The 20,683-nt window shown below is 28.9% G+C and overlaps 1 protein-coding gene across 1 annotated transcript; it reads left to right on the forward strand.

Moving 5' to 3' along the window:
• Positions 1–4,663: 4,663 nt before the first annotated feature.
• LOC133320247 (ubiquitin-conjugating enzyme E2 R2-like) lies at positions 4,664–19,703 on the forward strand. Its single transcript, XM_061528057.1, has 5 exons — positions 4,664–5,263; positions 6,670–6,756; positions 15,190–15,422; positions 15,948–16,062; positions 17,571–19,703. Exons 1-5 carry the CDS (start codon positions 5,084–5,086, stop codon positions 17,676–17,678), a joined length of 723 nt encoding a protein of 240 aa, XP_061384041.1. The 5' UTR covers positions 4,664–5,083; the 3' UTR covers positions 17,679–19,703.
• The last annotated feature ends 980 nt before the right edge of the window (positions 19,704–20,683 follow it).

Raw genomic sequence — 20,683 nt, forward strand, 5'->3', positions numbered from 1 at the left:
TCGTGCGCGCAGCTTGCCACTGGCGGACTGTCTTGCGGAGTCTGCGCGTGCGCACCTCTGTTCGTGCCGGCCCTCTCCTCCTCCCCCTTCACCGCCTTCACCCTGTAGCCGTCTACTGTCGCCCACCAGACCTTCGCGACACGTAAGCGCTTACATCTCGCTGTTGGACTCATACCAAAATAGGAATACTGTATGTTATTTAATGAACACGAACAACAAAAGACATTTCCAGCTATTCGTTACCTAATTGCCCTCGGCATCCATTAAACATATTGCTGAATATCTGAATGAAAAAAAACTTATTTTAACATTATTGACAAATACTTTGGTTTCGTAGAAAAAAATCAATGTGGATGTAAAATTAAATCATAAATATATATAAGGATATTGTAGATATATAATAAAAGAGTAAGTAATTTAATAAACCAAATATTAAATTTGTTTAAATCATTCCGTACATTAATTACTACATTACTGAAAAATAATAATTGATAATTATTTAAGTGTCAATTAAGTAAATCCGTCTTAATTAGAGTCTAATAGTTATTATTGCTTAAATATTTTAAATGAAATGTTATAAGAATTACTTAAATGTTTTAGCAATTTATTGGAAATATGACTATATCATATGAAATTAATTAATATCATAGTATAGTATAGTAGTAATATTTCAAGTACATTTATCAAGTATTAATTTCGATTATATTAAAAAATGAATAACTTTTACTGATAGATAATCAATAAAATAACGAGACCTTTAGCATTAGAAACGGTAAAAAAATTTATAATAACAATCTTAATATATAGAAATATTACATTCACGGTTCGTTATATACATATACCGAATCATATAGGGTTTTATTTTTCAGTTTAACTTACCTTGACATACATTCGATCGCGAGAACTCAGTCGCGGTTAAGCTAAAAGGAAAAGACATTATAATGTTAAATATATATACATATTAATTAAAATTAATTTTTAATATCAGAAGAATAGGAATATAGTCACAAACTAAAGCAAAACATTTAAAGTTTTACAGGAATATGTAGATTTCAAATAATTCTGACAAAAAATGTATATTTTACTAATCTCTTATTTCATTTATTTCTTAGAAGTCAATAAAATCTTTTAGAGGGATAAAAATATACCACCTTAAGACCCGGCATCTTAAAAAAGGCCTTAAAATAAATATTTATGACAGGGACATTATCCTTTTAGAAACTAGTACGTGTGAGGTGCATTTACATAAGTCTTTGGTAATGTTCAATTAAATCCGGTCTAACCGTACAAGCTATCTACGACACGGTGCAGACGACCCACTTTTATAAGCATCTTATTTATTGTTGGCCAATGTTAATATTAAGGCATGTTCCATTTTTTTGTTCTGACTAAAATTTTATAATTTACAACTACCGTCGAAGTTGAAACTTCTGTCCTAATTTAAGGACGTCAAATTAGCAGATTTTTCTTCAACTGTTACGTATCTAACACCATCTATTGACACAAGAAGAAAGTTATTACAGGGACAAAGGAATCGTACAATACGTCCCATACAGAACAATAAGATACATATAAAATTATAATATCGTTTATGTGGATAAAAAATAACAGCACTAATGTATCAGACCAAATCATTTACTTTCTTCCATGATCTTGGTTGTCAGAAAGTTATTTAAATGTTAACAGAAGTATTGTGTTGTTATACTTCTTCATGCTCGTATGTAATAGGACGCATTGGATGGACGAGAAAAATAGTCGATACTATATTAAGTAATATTTTCATCAAAAATATGTATTGTTTTGTTTAAATAATTATTATAAAGGTATTGAATTTAAACAGTGTGACACTACAGAATCTCTCATTTATGTAACATAATGCCAGATGCATACTATAATAACAATATCACTACTAATAGTATAAAATTTTGTTGGTTTCATTTTGATTCAAACTTCAAATCACTGACTGCGGTTAGGCCCTATAACCTTCGTCAGACAGATAAGTATCGCTGACGTTTTATGAATGAAAAACCGTTTAAATGACTCACATAAGTGGATTAGTATGATTTTCCATAACAAAAACTAAACCTTGTATACCAGTTGTCCGATTAAAGATACTTGATCAAATAAATGTGCTACATAGAACTCTCTAGAATAATATAGCAATTGTTGTTATGTGTCGGCTTTTTCTATGTATTTCATTCATCATTCTTCGTTTCGCTTAAGTTATTAGCCTGAGTATACAAAATTTCATAAACATTGTACACATATTGAAAGTAACGGTCTTTCTCGAGAGACTTTCATAAACAACTTATAAATATAGTATTACGAATTAAAATATTATTCAGCTACAATTTTACATATGAGAAAACTACACCTACAGCTTCTGTGGAAAATATCGAGTAAACAATAAAAGTTATATTTTTAAAAATAATCCTGTGACTAAATCACATTTTTCTATTTCGCACAAAGAACTTTCGATAACGAATTCAATACAATAAATAAATTTGGAATCATACAATGTCTAAACAATACACATCATACAACGTCTATTCCAAATTTAATTTTAAGTAGCTAACTCCCAGTGCAATAAAAAATATAAACATCATGAGTGGACAGTTAAAAGTAACTACGCATGAATATGATAATTAATAATTTGTAATATTACAAATATTCTTTTAAAAAAATGTATAGGTACGTTTCTTACAAATGTTATAGATATTTAATCCGATTTATCAATCCAGAACTATAAACTGAATGTTGCTAAATAAATCAACTTAATTTTGCAATTATTTTATCAATAAATATTTATTATTGCACAAAGTATGAAATAGCTTGTCCAGTTAAACAAAGCAAATTTAAATTAAGAATACATATGCATTCGTGACAAACACGGTGAAGTTGCCATGAGTCTTCATTTTTCGTTTTGAATCACGAAACACTAATTTTATTACTCAATGTTTAAATATATATATGAGCAATTTAACATATTTCTCGGCTGTTTACATTTGATTATTGACCAACTAATTGAAGTAAATCCTCTTTTATGAGAAAAAAACATAAAATCACCAACAATATGTTTCATATTTAAATCAAATATATAATGTTTGGTCAAGACTAACATTAACTTACGTTCTTACGTATAATCTGTGAGGTATTATTTTTAATTATTATATAGGACTTTTTTCAAAGATTGCAAAGCAGGATATAAGAACAAAGTTGTATTACTCCCACTTTCTTCTGTCATATTAAGGTAGGAAAAAATCTATTGAATAAATTGTTATTTAAAATAGGCAATATTTATCTTTGAAGTACTAATATTCATATATTTTAAATCAATTAAGGTTCCTCATTTTAAACGTGTTTCGTAAGAAAGGTGAACAAACAGATATTAATCTCAAATCCTTTGGGATACGACATATATTTCCGAAAAAAAGTAAATTTAAACACAAAAGTAAAAGGCAAGGGCAGAAAAGATTATTCTGATATTTCTTATTACATTGCAATGCCAATTATTGTCAATGACCAGCGTGGGTGTTTTGGGTTTGCACTCCAAAAAAGTCAATTATATAAAGTATTAAATTGATCTTGAAATAAAAAAAAAACTGTTAGTAGTTTAATACGAAAGAACAATATTCAATTATCGGAACTGAAGTTAAGATACAGTAAAATCGTAGGTTGCACAAGGCCCGGTTTTCGTTGCCTTAACATGGCAATGGTGGGCGACCTGCTTTTGAATCACTCGCCCACAGACTGATTGCATACACAGACAAATTATTGAATCTTTATACAGTAATATTGATAAAATAGACTAGATAGTCAGTAAGATTACTTCAAACATACTCCTATATATTATTGTCAAATGTATACACAACAAACTTTATAAATTACATTTAACAAACTACATTTAATAATGAAATCACATTAAAAGTAGAATATATATATAAAAAGAGGTACTTACATGTCATTGGTACCAATTGAATATGAGATGATACAGTGCAAGTATTTATACAATGACCATCAAGAGTTATTGACTAATTACGTCACCAGGATTACATTGAGCAGCATATGGTGTGTCTTTTATTTCATTTTCTCGTCAATCAATACATGGAACTACACAAACGACGATTTTATGTTTTCTCTGACTAGCTTAAGCCCGACAGACGGCTTAAGGTTGAAAACCAATGAATGTAAGATCGATTTGTAAATAAAAGTCCATGAAAGCGATTCATTAAGCTAGCAATGTGTAGAAAGCCTCTACCGTGATTACTTTACGATGATTTTAAATATAACTTTAACATTTATTTTGTACGACAACTAGAAAGTGTTATTGTAATATAAATTTGTTGACATAGTAATAATTTCTTTTTAAATCTCATATATTTTATTTTAAGCTATTCGATTAGTTCACATATCTACCTTTCACAAAAATATTGTTCCGATTTAACGCCCTCTAGGCCATTGGTTTTAATATAGATTCAGTTTTTTTTAAACATTACTTGAAAAACGATTTTGATAAAAGCGCCATCTATTACTTTAATGTGAAACAAGAAATCTAAAAAGACTAGTACAACGTTACAGTAGATCGTAATTAGTAATGACCAATAGATGGCGTTATAAACCACTAGTCGATAAATGGCTGTATGCGTCACATCACTGCGCAATCAAGCACGGAAATAACTAACAGCTGTTCTACAATATTCCGTCGGGCAACTCAGGTAGCAGCTGTGTACGAATGAACACGCAGCCGTTTTCCTTGGAACTGCGATTGTTTGGACATTGAATAGTGGCTTTCTCATTGTTTTATCTCCTTTGTGTTAATCAACAAATCCGGAATTTCGATTTCAACGAATCAAACATCTTCTGTTAGTGCTGGCGTTAGGCAGACGCGTTACGTTTCATCCATGATCAGGAGATATTATGTTTACCAAAATTAATTCGTTGTTATTGTGATTCGAGACTATTTGAAATGCCTCGTGAATACGTGGATCGCGAGGAGAGTTCCATAGTGTTATGTCAATAGAATATCTACGTGTAGATAGCAGTTTTAATTATCTCAGTGTTGTTAGATTAATACTTAATAATTATGTCTAGTACGGTACCGACGAGTTCTGCATTGAGGGCTTTGGCCTTAGAATATAAGAGCCTACAAGAAGAACCCGTGGAAGGGTTTAGAGTGAAATTATTGGGTGAGGACAATTTATTTGAATGGGAGGTTGCAATTTTCGGGCCACCAGACACGCTTTACCAAGGAGGATATTTCAAGGTGAGATTGATGTTCTTAATCATTAAAAAAAGAAAAACAATTTTGAATCATCAGTTTTTCGTTGTAAAGATTCGAAATATTATTGTGACTTATGATTCCAATGATTTAGATACAATAATTGTTAATTATTTCTTGAATTTGTAAATTTAATTGACCTACTAAATAGTATTTAAAATGTTATAATTAAATTCCATTCCACTTAAACAATAGAATAGAATTCATGATATCTTATTCGAGATTGGCTGTTTGTTCTTCATTCATTCATTGCTTTATAGTTTTATATCCTATTTAGTAAGATTTAAATAATAGTTGTTTATCAAAACACTAGAGAGAATACTTGTTTGTTATGGGCTATTGTCATATAAGGATTTAGGCACTTTAACAAATTCCTTGTTGAGAGTGAATAATTAAAAAAATTAGTATTGATCTTCATGCAAGCAACCCAGCAATTCTTTATGCACCAAGCAGCTCATGTATTCAAAAGCTCTATATTGCATTATTTATTATATTTTCTCTGTTTTTATTCATTGATTTCTTTATTAAAACCTTGTTATGCTCATTGTCTTATACACTAGATAGCAATGTGTATTAGATAATACAAATATTTGATATCACTTGAAATGTTGTTGAATCAGATTTTGCTGTCTTTCTGATGATATAAATATGATATTATTAGTAACCATAGTTTATTACAGTAAATTACTTATTACTTGCTTATTGCAATAATAATTACATTATATTTGTACCGCAAACCGAACTATGTATTATTATAACTTAACAAATATCTTACCTTTCATATTTAAGCATCTTAATATAAAAATAGCAATGCTGGGATGATTTATGAATAAAAAAAATCAATTTCATTAGGTATTTGGTTTTATTTAGCAAATATGAAAATGTTTTGTCGTTTATTTGAATGGTTTTTTATGTACATGCTTTCATTAAACATTTGTTTGTGTTTTTTTTCTAATTTTTATTTTATCTTCCAAGTTTCTAATATTCTTTTATCTTTATGCACCCATCAAATACATATAGCTGAAAATGTAACAAAAATGATTATTAACTCATATTTTCTTAATTATTTTTTCGTATTGCCTTTTTTATTTTTGTCTATTTCTTAAAAATAGTAGTGAACAAGATAAAAAAAAGTTTTATCTGCCTCAAAGTGACCGTGGAACAAGATTACGGTAACACATAAATATTTAAAAATAACACCGAATTAACTGAAATTGGACAAATCCATTGTGCTGATACCAAAATAATGCATATTTTGTTATACATTGCTGCATTAGTAATAAAAGTGTGATTATAGTTATGTATCTAGATAGTAATTTCCAAAAATTACAGTCCAAAGAACATAATGATATGTTTATATAAAGGTAAATACATTCCATATTATGTTTCAGGCTCATATGAAATTTCCACCGGACTATCCATATTCTCCACCATCTATAAAGTTCCTGACTAAAGTTTGGCATCCGAATGTTTATGAGGTGAGATAAATCAATTTGTGATATTAATCATATTTATAAGAATATTTTCTTTGGAATGATTCAAACTCATTAATTTGTTTTTGATGCTTAGATTTTCTTTGTTCCTATTTCATAGAATTTTTGAATTAATATTCTTACATATATGCCACTATGATTGTGACAGTTTGAATATTAATGTCAATTGTTAGTCTTGACTTTATTGAAACCGGTATTTCGTAAAATTTCTTGAAATTTGTTTTGATTTTATTTTATTGCTTTCTCAATGTTACATAATGCTTTGTTTATCAATATTTACAATAAAATATAAATGCAAATCATCTGCATAATGTCTATAGAACATCCTGAGTCCAATTCCTCGTATAATGGAATTCAAACATTAAAATGTGAGAATGTTAAGTATTTTTATATGAAAGAGAAATTTAAGGAAACATTTTTATTTTATTTTTTATTGTTTTTTGATGTTACAAGATGCTATGTTGTATGATTCTAATATAATCTATGTTTATATGTTTGCTGTTTCCAATATGGCGTTTTCTATGATCAAATAAGGTCAATAAAAAAAATGCCAATTCATGCGCAATATGTAAGATTATGTACTTCAAAGACTCGGTTTCTCTGTTATTTTAGAAGTTTAGATTCGTATGAGGAAAAGATAAATGTACGGTATAATTTCTCATAAAATATGCATAATATTAAGCTTTTATCCGACTTCAAGAAAGGAGGTTATCAATCCACCACGTGTGTATGTATCTATACTGTAAAATTGGCTGAGTAAACCAAGATAACGTTAGTACATATATACAAAACTTCATACAATAAATACTTCATACAAATATTTCCTAAAACTATTCCTCCCAATTAATGTCTCTTTCTATATAACTCCTTTTGTTTTTTCTACAACAAGTAGGAACAAACTAGGGATGATGCAAAAAAATATTTTTCTTTTGTTCAAAAATTAATATAAATATACTAAGGAAAAAACGTATAATGCTGATGCATCAGGAAAATACATGTCTCCAAAATTTGTAAACTAGCAATTTACGAACTAGTTTCCCTTTAAGATAATCTTTTAATAAACAAACATTAAATATTTTAATCAACTGTCCATTAAGTAGGATGAAACTCACGCTTTTTATAATGTCTTGCCTTTAATTCCCACGTCTGCAACATAACGGTTAAATACTTTTTTATGGTTTAAATAATTTGAGATTAAAAATTACATACTTTAAAAGTCGATATTTTTTAACTTAATTTAAGGGTAATAATTAATTATATGAGTTAATAAGTTATAAGATAGCGTAAAGACGAACACGCATATAACAAAAGCCATAAACTCATATCAGAGTAAATATATCGCCTAACAAATCCACGAATTGATTACTAAGACGTGTATCTTTATACCTCCCAGAATCATGCACATTGACGCTCGCTACAAATCTGATTCATAGTTTGCGATACCGAAAAATTTTATATAAATGTTAAATATCCTTAAATTAAAAAAAGATTAATTTGTTATAATATCACTTTGTTTGTTTATATTTAATATATAGGAAGCCAAGTGATGCTAATTGTAGGTATAACATATTGGATTTATATCCCGAGACTTCCTACATGCAAAATACTATTAAGACCTTTCGTTTACGCAATATTTGAGGAATATTTGCTGCGTAGTTAAATCTTAAAGGAGTAACAAACAAACGTCGCATTATAGAATATATATAGTTCGCACTCCACCTTCATAGACAAAGTAAATACGCAGTAGCCATATTGTTTTTCGGTGGCCACATTGCGAATTGCGACACTGTCATACAGTATTTGACCTGAAATTATCGTCCTAGATAGCTCTCGGTCTACCGAATAAATTTTAACTATTATAACGGTTTAATTTATAATTATTGGTTATTTTTTAAATAATAAACAACCTATATGATTTAAATTATGAATGTCATAGTCCCGTGACGCCAGCAATAATAAATATTACGTCCAAATTATATATATTTTTCGATTCTTCATAATATCCGAAACCGAAGACCGTGTCTGAGCTATTGTACCGTTAGTTTTTTATGTGGTACAGTGTGAGACAGGTCATCAAACTAAGTATGAATCACTTGGTATCATTTAAACGTCTTTGGGTAAATATACATCGTGCAATGTAAAATAAACTTTTTACCCAACGAATCTGTGTACCTATCTACTGAAGTATTGATTAGTTCAGACTCCAAAGATTATATAAAACTTGGCTATACTTGGCTTTCATGGTCGACCTTGACATGTTATATAAATATATAAAAAATATATAACTTAAAGCTCTTCTATGTGACAGAATTATATAAATACGTTCAGTGTAATCGTTTTCAAATTAAACGTAATGTTTCACGTAAACACGATTTTAATACGTTATTTGTTACTGCGGCATGGCTGTGATGATAAAGTTTAGGAATACGCAATTGATGTATTGGAATAATAAAAAAAAATACTCGTACAACAGGATACTATAGTTGAACGACCTTAGCTTGTGGCAACCGCGATCATTACTAACCAACATACATGCTTAAATTTAAGTATGTGAATCACATTTAAGTCAACGAACTTATCATAGTAACATCCGAAATAAAGATAAATAATAACGTTTAAATTATTCGCTAATTGTTTGCTCTTTGAAATATCTAGAAATATGTATTTTGACTTTTGACCTCTCCATTGAAGTTGTAATCTGTTGTAATCTGTATGTTTAATTTCAACAACAGTTTATAATAACAACAGGAGAAGATTTATGTGTGTGTGTTGGCGACCTCAATGAAACTAAACTGATGAATTTGTTCACGGTCCGCATAAAACTTTGTTTTAGTATAAAATTATATTTAGCATTGTCATTGTAGGTTTCTAAACTATGACTATTTAGGAACTGGAAATCAAAATATGTATAACATCATAGCTATTAAACGTAAATATTTCCGTTAATATAAAATGAAAGAAATTTATATTCGCTGTGAATATTTCAAATCACCGACGACCTTGGGCGTTATTCACTTTGTCCCTGGCGACAAACATTGCGATGGTCTCAATAACTCGTGCTACGTTCACGCCTCTAAAAAAAAACAGCCCAAGAAAGATTTCGTTTTAACATCACGGATCGTGCCAAGATTAAGAACATACACTTTCTATAAACACCACGTGGTTATGAATTTTTAATAGCCACGTCTCTAAACTCAGTGTTCACAACGCTTCACATGAAAAATACAAATACGACGGATGTTATAAAACGTTTTGCTGTGTCTTCCGCACATCAGCGGACCTTCAACCCGCCCGTGGCAGTCTCCAAGGCTCAATACCTCTCAAAATATTCTATAGCATTGCGTTTTCCGCAATAAGAAGCGTTTAGAACTTCCTCGTCCTGATTTCAGCAAAGGTTATATTGAATTTATATGAAACGATTGTTTTTTTTCTTTATTTATTTTTAATATGTCCGACCTTGTCCTCCGAATGTCCAGTATACGGTTTGGGATACGCGAGTGAGTTTCTTTGTGAAGGTGCGTTCATTCGTTGTTTTATTTTTAGCTTAGGGCGTCGCACTGGCCGAATTGAAAAATATGAAAATTTTCGCGTTTCAATATTACATTCATTTCCCAGGTCATATACTTATAAAGAATATCTAGAAACTTCATAATATTGGTTCATGGTTAGAACTTTTAACGACGTCTGTATTCATTGTGAGCGTTTTAGATATATTTAGAAGTACGTATTATGTCTGTATTTTGAAATTCACTCGACTTGTTTGTTGCAAAATGTTCACGTCTCGTTTGTAAAGGGGTACAATTTTTGTTTTACAGCACAATAAATAAATAGGACAGATATAATTGTAACGCAAACATTTACGATACAGTAAAATGGAATTAATTAAGGGCGTTTTAATTTTAATTTAACATTAACGTTTAAATTTAACTGTTATAGATTCATGAATATCAAAACTATACTATTAATTGTAATTTTGTAAAGATAACTATAATATTGATTCGTGATTTGATAGTATTTCTATTTATTGTTAAATATCAAATGCGATTTTAAAAAACGAATTGATATTCCAAAGAGTAATTTATGCATGTAATTATGATATATTCTGTGTTAATGGTGAAAGACATTTTTCTGAAATTAAATTATTATAAGCCAAAAAAATATATAAATTGTTTTCAAATTAACATCCGAGTTACATTCAATGGATATTATTATTGTATTTTTTTGCAAAGTTCAAATAGTTATTATATTAAGCTTTCTGTGTAATACTATTTGTGTACTGAGATTTTTGTACAGATTTAATTGCAGATTAAAATTAAAAAGTCCTCTTAGGTCAGCGAGTAGATAATTAAAGTCATTATAATATCTAATCATTTATATGTGACACATATAATGCCAGCCAGTTGAATATGTTTCGTAATATGTTAATTATATATAATTAAGTGACCTATTAAACTAGTTACTGTATCAAACAATGAAAGAATAGGACATTAAACGAATCGGCTTTGAAATATAAAATAATCACTTTAATTGTTAATTAGATGTATTTTTAAACGACTTTGAATACGTATATTCTTTTGTAGACTCAGTTTTTTATATTCACTATATGGATGTGATTTTTTAATAAAAAATAGTCGCAAGATTTTTTATATGAAATTATGGTCTCAATATTAATACTGCTAACTCATAGCCGCGACTTTGTTCGCGTTGTTAGATTTTAACAAAGTTTTCGTAACAGAATACTCACATGACTAAACACGTAGTGCTAATAAAATAACTATTTCTTAAGCAACATTATTTTAAATGAAGATATCAAAAGATTTTTTGCTTGTATGAGCCCCCAGCATGTAAGATATAAAATTTTATTTGCAATCTATAAAGGATTTTTACGATATTACGTTTACAAATCTCTATAATAACATATATATATGTATATATAATATACAAGGACCGTTAGCAAGCTCGTTTGGTTACTTTCACTGTATCTTTGTTTCGCTAGCAATATACCGTATCTTTATAAATGTGTCGCATGATAAACTACAAACGTGATAAGTGGGAACACTACTTGTTTTTTTTTTTTTCAATAAATTTATATTTCGACGTTGCTCATTAAGATTCATCCAAAGTAGTGTTTATTACTCGCTATATATACAAATCGGAACGGCACAGAATGTGGCTTCTCGCCACATTCTATATATAATGTGATTTATTTATACATTTTAATAGCGTGTACTATGATATTACGTATTTCTTTGATTGATAACATTTCATATATATTGAATTTAACGCAACAATTTACGCGTAGTTTCGCTTGTACTATCATATAAGTTAAACAGGTTTGTTTTTCTTAATATTTAAACGCAAATCATGAATGGATTCTTTCTGCAATCTAAATTTACAAGTAATTTTGAGGTCATAATATATACGATAATGTATTTTTTTTTTTCTTTTAATTTCTAATGTCCGTATACTAACAACAATAATAAAACATAATAGAAAAATCATTTCTAAATTTATGTTATATAATATTTTATATAATCAGACCGAGTGGTCGGTTTTTATATATTTTTTATATATAAGTATCAAGTTTGTTATCTCTCTTAATTTTTTTATGATATAGAGACTTTAAAACAGAATGTTTCATTATAATCGTATCGTACATAGCCATTTGTAAACAATATTATTATTTTTTTTAAAACAACATTTTTTTTTTGTATGACGTAGTTTTGTTCATAATTTTTAATATATATATGTTTATGATTACGTTTAAAGAAGTTTGTCCGACAGCAGTATTTATAAAAGTAGCTTAGTGCCTTGCTGCATGCAATAAAATCCAGTCCATATTTGTACCAGCCAGACAGAAATAGTGTCATTATTTGCCAGAAGTGAATTAAGTATCTGTCCGAGCTGTGCCTTTTCGCTAAATACATAGGTTCTGGACAAAAAATAAAATAAAATATACGACAACAGAAAATTAAATAGCGTTCTGAAATCCAAAATTTTTCCCAATAGTACTAAAGCGTCAATATTGATGGGAAATGTCCATTGTTTTGCGTTAATTTCAAAACAATAATATCGTCTTAAGGAACACGTCTATTTTATAAACAACATACACACATGTATGTAAGCCATTTAAAAAAAAAGCGCGTCACCATAATGCATATATTTTGGGACAGACAAATCAAGTTAGGCATTTTACGGTATGATTGTCATCTTAAATCTAAATCTCACTGAATGATGACAAACTATTATAAAAGTATATCTTTATGAAACATTATTTTATACTGTAATTTGAGGTTTTGTTCTCTTAAAGCAAATAAGATGTTCATGGGCATGAAATTACCTGCTATGGGTCTAGAAACTACGAAAGGAAGTGGACAAACTGCTTTTACATTGCTATTACGTCAATTTTACGTGTTTATTTATATATCAAAAATAGAGGAAATCATCGATTCTCTTTATCGGTATTTTTGGTAAGCAGATTCATCACTTTATAATTTATGTATGTCAAGAATAAAGCCTTATCCGGCTTTTTTTTTGTTCGGTATTTCCAACAAACGATGCTGTGACATAGACATTAGACACTTCATTTTAAATTGATAACTATTTATATCTAATTAAACTTCATTTATTACAAACTCCAGACATGATACATTGTGTTATAGCTGATAATGATTGATTTATATTATTTTGTTAAACCCCCATAAGGATATATCGGAAGGCATTACAGGTTGCTTACCTCGACTCGGATACGTTGCCCCTGATTAATACTTTTTTTTAACTTGTCCTTATAATCCTTGTTTGTGTTAATTCATGTACCTACAATTAGTACTATATTCATGAGATGACAACAATTATTTATATTTAATTTTACTTACTTATTTTATTACAACATTGAAACAAAAGATCCTTTACAAAGCTATCTATTTATATCTGAACGTGACTTACGTAAAATATTATATATATATATATATATATATTTCGATTATGTTAACATTCTTATTATGTGAAAGATTTATTTTCAAACAATCCTACCGATTGGAAAACAATGGATTTTATGTAATCACTTACGAGCTTCGTCGGAAACCAGATCGATCCACCGTGAAGCGATAAATTGTATAAAGAATTAATAATGATCGTTGCTACATTGAATATAACAGCTGTTTGTTTAATATGAATAAACAATAAACATCAACTTCCTTGTATTTTATATTCCTGTTGTTATCTAATTGATGTAGATTAAGGATTCATTGAACTTAGTTGATTCTTTTTAACGATCAATATTCAACTTGTTCTTGCACCTTTTGTAGGTCGATTATTTTAAAATTATTAAAAAGAAAAATTGCAAGCAAATAAAGAAAAAATTGTAAGATTTCCTATTGTACATTATTTTCGCAAGTCTCCATAAATTTCAACAAACCCAAACGCATAATTACATAATGTAAATCAATTTATGCGGTCCAAAAACTGGTTCTCTGAGATTTGATATATTATCAAATATATGCAAAAAAAATATATAAAGTTAATATTCCTAAATATTTCTACTGACCTATCAATAATATAATAAACGAGCAATTAGTGGGGTACTTTTAATAAATTTGGTAATTTTTTTTCTGAATACGGCAACCACCAGTTCAGTTTAACAACAGTGAGATCCGAAGCTCGGGGCACGGCAGTAAAAGTGATCTTAATAGACTATTAAATGACCTGGTTTACTATCCTCAATTCTGGTTCGATCTTCAGTGACCTATGACAGTTAAAAACCATCTAACACCCATCCCTGTCTGATTATATTGTTTTTGATACTACTAAATCGAATAGGTTTACTTTTTCATAGGCAATGTAGGTATACCGATAAGGAAGTTGAAGGAAAATTTGTGAGATAACTTTTACAGTTTCTATTATATATTAACAATATGAAAATTCGGTTATCTTGTATAAGAAAAGGTAGTAATTTTGTAATACATTTGTCCAATACAATGCAAGTGTTATCGATAAATATTCTAAGTACTACAATGATGTTGAGTGTATCTTAACTGCCTAAAGGTGTCCCTTTACATTTATATTTCCTTTTACAAAGAGTATGAGTAATGCTGAATTTTTAGACACTAAAATCTAGTTCAATTTCGGGAAGTTCATCCAGCAAAACAAAAACTGCTGCCAAAAAACTCAGAACCAAATAGATTAAAATGAATAGAAATAAAAAAAAAATCGAAACACTGAGTCATTTTTGTTTGATAATCGATTTTTTACAAGATATATTGATTTTAATCTCACTAGTCTAATTTAAATCCGATATCTCGATATATTAAGGGCCATTAGTCTACAAGCTATATAAAGAATAATATATAATTAAACAAAGACTGTTGTTTAGTACATAAAATGGAAGTGCCTATAAAAGAGCACGTTCTCTATTCACAGAACGGCGATCTCTGCATATCAATTCTTCATCCCCCCGTGGACGACCCACAGTCTGGTGAACTGCCCTGCGAGCGTTGGAACCCCACCCAGTCCGTGCGCACGGTGCTGTTGTCCGTGATCTCGCTATTGAACGAGCCGAACACCTTCAGCCCGGCTAACGTGGACGCCAGCGTCATGTACCGCCGCTGGCGCGAGTCCAAGGGCAAGGATAAGGAGTACGAAAATATTATCAGGTTGGTACAACTGTGATTTATTGTTTTGTTTCTTCTTTTTGGTCGTGATAAACAACAGCGATATTGAGTTCTTTTTTTTCAAACTTTTGGGTGAGTATTATTCGAGCAGGAGAATATTATCAGGTTGGTACAACTGTGTTTTAAATATATATAAGAACTTTTTCTTAGATGGTTTGACAGTGGTCAGATACACAAGTTGTTTGTTTAGAGTTTCTGGATATCGTCTAATAAGATGCGTTTTTGGGATGTAATAAAAATTTTGTTATAGAATATCTAGATCTTTTTGAAAAAATACCGTATATATAGTATTATCATCTGAGCCAGCAAATATAAAAGAAACTTAAGCATAAATTAGAAGGGAAATTTAAGTGTCCCATTATCATATAATTTTTGATAACAACATGATTTCAATTTTAACACAAATATTATTCAATTATCGCTTACAAACTGGCAATAAATCAAGTAAAATAATTATAATTCCAGTTATTATTGACAATAACTTAAACCAACACAACTTAATTGCAGGAAACAAGCCCAAGTGGCTCGTATGGAGGCTGAGAAGGAAGGTATAGTGGTGCCGCTCACCTTAGAAGATTATTGTATTAAGACACAGGTCAAGTCCTCGACACAGGAACCGCAGGTTGGTCACACACACACACACGCACACACACACACACACACACAAACATACATAAATACGAACTCTGCAAATATCTTTTTTTGTTACCAAATTTCATTAAGGTCTTTAGTATCACGTTTTACAATTGAAAAGTAACATCATTTGTAAGATTTAAATAAACAATATTTTGGTGTAAACACATGATTATTTTCACACTTAACAAATATATAAATTCAATTACAGATTATAAAATTTATAATTGATCTATTTAACGTTAAAATTCATTCGTCATTACATTCAATGAAATGTAAAAAAACCTTTCTCATTGTACATATATAACAATACAGTTATGGTTGGTTTACGTAAACTAATATTGATGTAACCATTGTTCGTATTAGAGTAAACAACACTATTCAATAACTTTATATAATTAATAACACGTTACATTTGAAAATGAGCAATTTAAGATATTGTTGTTTATTATGCCATGTTGACAAAAAACACAAGATTTCCACACTAGATTCTAAATTCAAATTTTTTTTATACTACTCGGAAGCCGACTATGCCAGCAAATATAATGCAATTGACCATTCTATTAATTTTTATTTAAACAGAATATTGTCTTATTTTTAACATAATTGCATATCCCTTTAAAGTTCATTAAATTCGTTCAGATTTTTGTATTTAAAACATTTGGCTGTACAAAACCATACTACAGCACTTTACTTCCGAATTGTGTACGTTCCAAATTTCTCTGAATGTGATAAAATATTCACCGTCGTCTATTTTCATTGTAACAACAACTTTGCTATGTGAATATGGGATGAAGATTGAGTTTTTAAAACAATTCCGCATAAACGAGCTCACTCCCCCAAGGAGCTTATGCATTTTTCAAGCGATACTTCAATATCCGTATATCATTATCAGTAAGACGTCTGGAATAAAGCTGAATATTTATTCCACATTTCTTGGTTAAACGAATCCAGGGCGGAATTTTTAAGGAAAAATCAAGGTGCAGAAAATATAAAAAAACACTAATAGAAAAATAATAAGCAAATTTTGTTAATCTCAATAACTCCATTCTAGTAATGATATATATTTTTAAAATGTATTTCAAAAAAAAAGTTTTAATTTTTATGTCGATTTCTGTTTGTGTGTAACGTCGTGGCTCTCAAACATATTGACCGATTTCAATACATTTTTGACATTTGAAAACCAGTTTCCTTGTGGCGGTGATCTTTTCCAAAAAACCGAAAGGATTTTTATCCTATGATTTTTCAACCGCCTCACGCATGCCAGTTTAAATGACAGGTTTTTTTTTAAATCTAATAAAACTTTTAGCCACAATCAATTATCATTTACGTTTTTTTTTTTTATAAAAAAAATTATAATTCATATGTTTGGACAGCGTTATGGTCGAAGCTATGTCGCTAGCGTTTAATATATTTTTCTTAAATATCCATCTATGTATACCAAATGAAGTTAAAATATAGCCTTAATATTTTTTTTATCTTTAATTACCATTACAGCTGGATATGACTGATTTCTATGACGACGATTACGATGATCTGGACACGGATTCCGAAGGCGAGCTTGGAGGTGAGGATGGAGACGACAGCGGCAACGGGGAGTCGTGATACAACGGAGATCTCAAGCGGACGGACTATACACATATGAAGTATAGCACACACGGAATATACGGCAAGCGGACGAGACATCATACAAAGCGGACTCTATGAATATATTACAATATATTTTAATTCAGTCCACTCGGTTTATATATCGTGTGGACTATAATACATTTGATTTAAAAGTTATCGCAATATAATCGTTGTTTTAAAAATTCATTTTCTCGAATTCTAGCTGTCTCATTGTAGGGCTATTTGATTTAAAATAGACGATTGTTTTCGATAAACATGCTCTTTAAACTGATAGTAGCATATAGTCCACATGGTAAATACCAAGTGAACTATTCGTAATATTAACATACTTCCAAAACTTGAGGAGACCATTTTAAACTACTAAACCCCTTTCATAGTCAATTCGACTTATCTATTGAGTTTTTAATACTATTATAGGTTCAGCAAAATGTATCTAAAGTTTGTTTAAGGTTTTTTTAAAAGGCAGAGCTGTCATTTAATAGGGTTGTCTTTATTTCCATTACAATATTTTCATCGTATTCATTTGTATTTATATATCAATAGTAAAAGGTAGAATATTATGTTATTTTATTTTTTTTAAAGACAATCCTATTAATATATAACCCATCTGCTTAACAAATGCCAATAAATGTTTATAGAAATAGATTGTAACTTAAGTTTATCCAATTTGTACTTGTTTGGGTCGAATTGATACAATATATGACATGGCTTAGAATTTTTAACAATATAAAAAGTATTTTGTATATTTCTATCTAATATTTTCGAATAGTAATGTTTCATAAACAAATAATTGGTAGATTTCAAGTACAAATTGGCAATTAACTAATCAACGATGTAGGTTTTTAGTGAGGATATAACTGTGCATGTTGTTCGATGTAGTATTTAAATGTATCATTTAAATAATCATTTAGTAATATGAGATACATAAAGCACTGCCAAAATTTCTTGTCATCGGATCAATAGAGCCTGTTTAAATGAAATTTTGTAATATTTTTTGCTGATATTCTAATTCTTGCCATTCTAAAACCCACAGTAAATGATATATTAAATAGAAAATATTTATATTTTTCTCAATAATACTTATAGTCCTTTTGAATAGTCCGTACCGCTTATAATGTATAGATTAATTTCATTTATAAGTAATTTCTATGATGATTTATTATTAGTTCTCTTGTAATAGGGCCTATTTTAAATATCAGTAATAATTTTTTAATCAATTTCTGTCATTTGCTTCTATTCTCGTGTTAGTTTGATTATAGCTTTTTAGTAAACTTAATTTTGTTTCATTTAGTTTAACATATCTTATAAACAATGTAAATAATAATGAGTTCATTTGCTATTACGATGTGTACAGTCTATAAATAGTAGTGTTCATTGTTCTTACAAAGGTATGCTCAAATCAAAGGTGTATGATATTTGGAGTCGTTTCATACAATGTAAGTTGTAATCAGAAAGTACATTCATATACCTATATACCTTAGTGTTACTTAAACGAAATTATATAAGTAAATATTATAATGTAAATTAAGCTAAATTTAACATAACATACAATATCAAACACTTTCAACATATTATTGTATGACTTAAATGTTTTGCTTAGTATTTTAACCTAAAAAAAAAATATTCCGCTTCAAATAAAAAATGTCACTGTCATCTTGACATTTTGTATAAAAAAATATATTCAGTGATATTGAATACATTATATTCACTAAAGTTTAGGCTCATAATGCCGTTGTTTAAGAATTTGAAATGAATTCTGTATGTAGTGTTTAGACTTTATACTTTCATATGTATTTTTTTTTCTATCCCCGTAGAATTTAAAGTTATGCGAACTAAACATTAGCGTAAACCTTGAATTTGTAATAATATCGTCCGGAATCTATTGCGTTACATAGAATAAGAATTCGCATTAAGTGGTTTGGAAATTATTGTAGGACGTCACGAGAAATGTTAATTACATAATGATATTCAATAATAAATGGCATGTGTTTGAATGCGTCATTGTGATTTTCTTACTAAACCTTTTCGTAATTTTTTTTTTTATTGAAATTGTTTATTCTAAAAGAACTTCCATAAATTGCAAAGATAGACATCAACAACAACATTGCGTCATTTATATGAAAAAATAAAATATGACAGGTGGATATTAAATTGTCAACCCAAGAAATTCTTTTCCAAAAACGAATTAATCAGTAAATAAACGAGTAAATGAGTTATAAGGTTCAATTAATATTATGTAAAAATGTTGTTGGTTTAATATAAGAGTCGGAAGTATAAAGAGCAGTTAATATTAAAATAAAAATTTATAGACTCTTTTTTAAAAACATTTAACAGATAATCTATAACTATAAAACTTGAAAAAGTGACTACAAAAAATTGTTTATAAATAAATTCTCTATAATTTTGATTAATTAGCTGAATTTTATTATATTTTTTCTAATGGCTAAATTTAATTTAAGAACAGTGCGCTTTAAGTTTGTGCAATAGTTCAAGCATCTATGATCACACTTTATTTTTCATAATTTATAAATTATAACATTATATTGGCAGTTTATTTGGTAGATAAGAGGAATAATGTATTTTATGAAAAAAATTAACGATTATGCTAACGCAGCATTAGGACTATATAGCATTAGCTTACATACATTAATTTTAAAACTTAAATAAAAATAATTACTATCAGAAATAGCTGTTTGTATTACTTATTTACTTGATTACAATGATAAATAATAATATTTCTCTGTTTATATTCATAATTCTTTATTTTATCGGTAATAACTTTGTCACTAGAAACGGAAATGGAAATTAGTTTGAATATTTTTAGATTGATAACCTTATCCGCCAATTGTTAAAATCTCGAAATCGACTACCTGTCTGATTGTTGAGCCACTATGTCTCTCTTATCGTCCATCTTTAGGTTACAACTAAACTCTCTATTTGATATTTATAACAATAATAGCACAAATATTATAATTACAGTG

The sequence above is a fragment of the Danaus plexippus genome, assembly GCF_018135715.1.
Source record: "Danaus plexippus chromosome 16 unlocalized genomic scaffold, MEX_DaPlex mxdp_23, whole genome shotgun sequence".
Taxonomy (NCBI): domain Eukaryota; kingdom Metazoa; phylum Arthropoda; class Insecta; order Lepidoptera; family Nymphalidae; genus Danaus; species Danaus plexippus.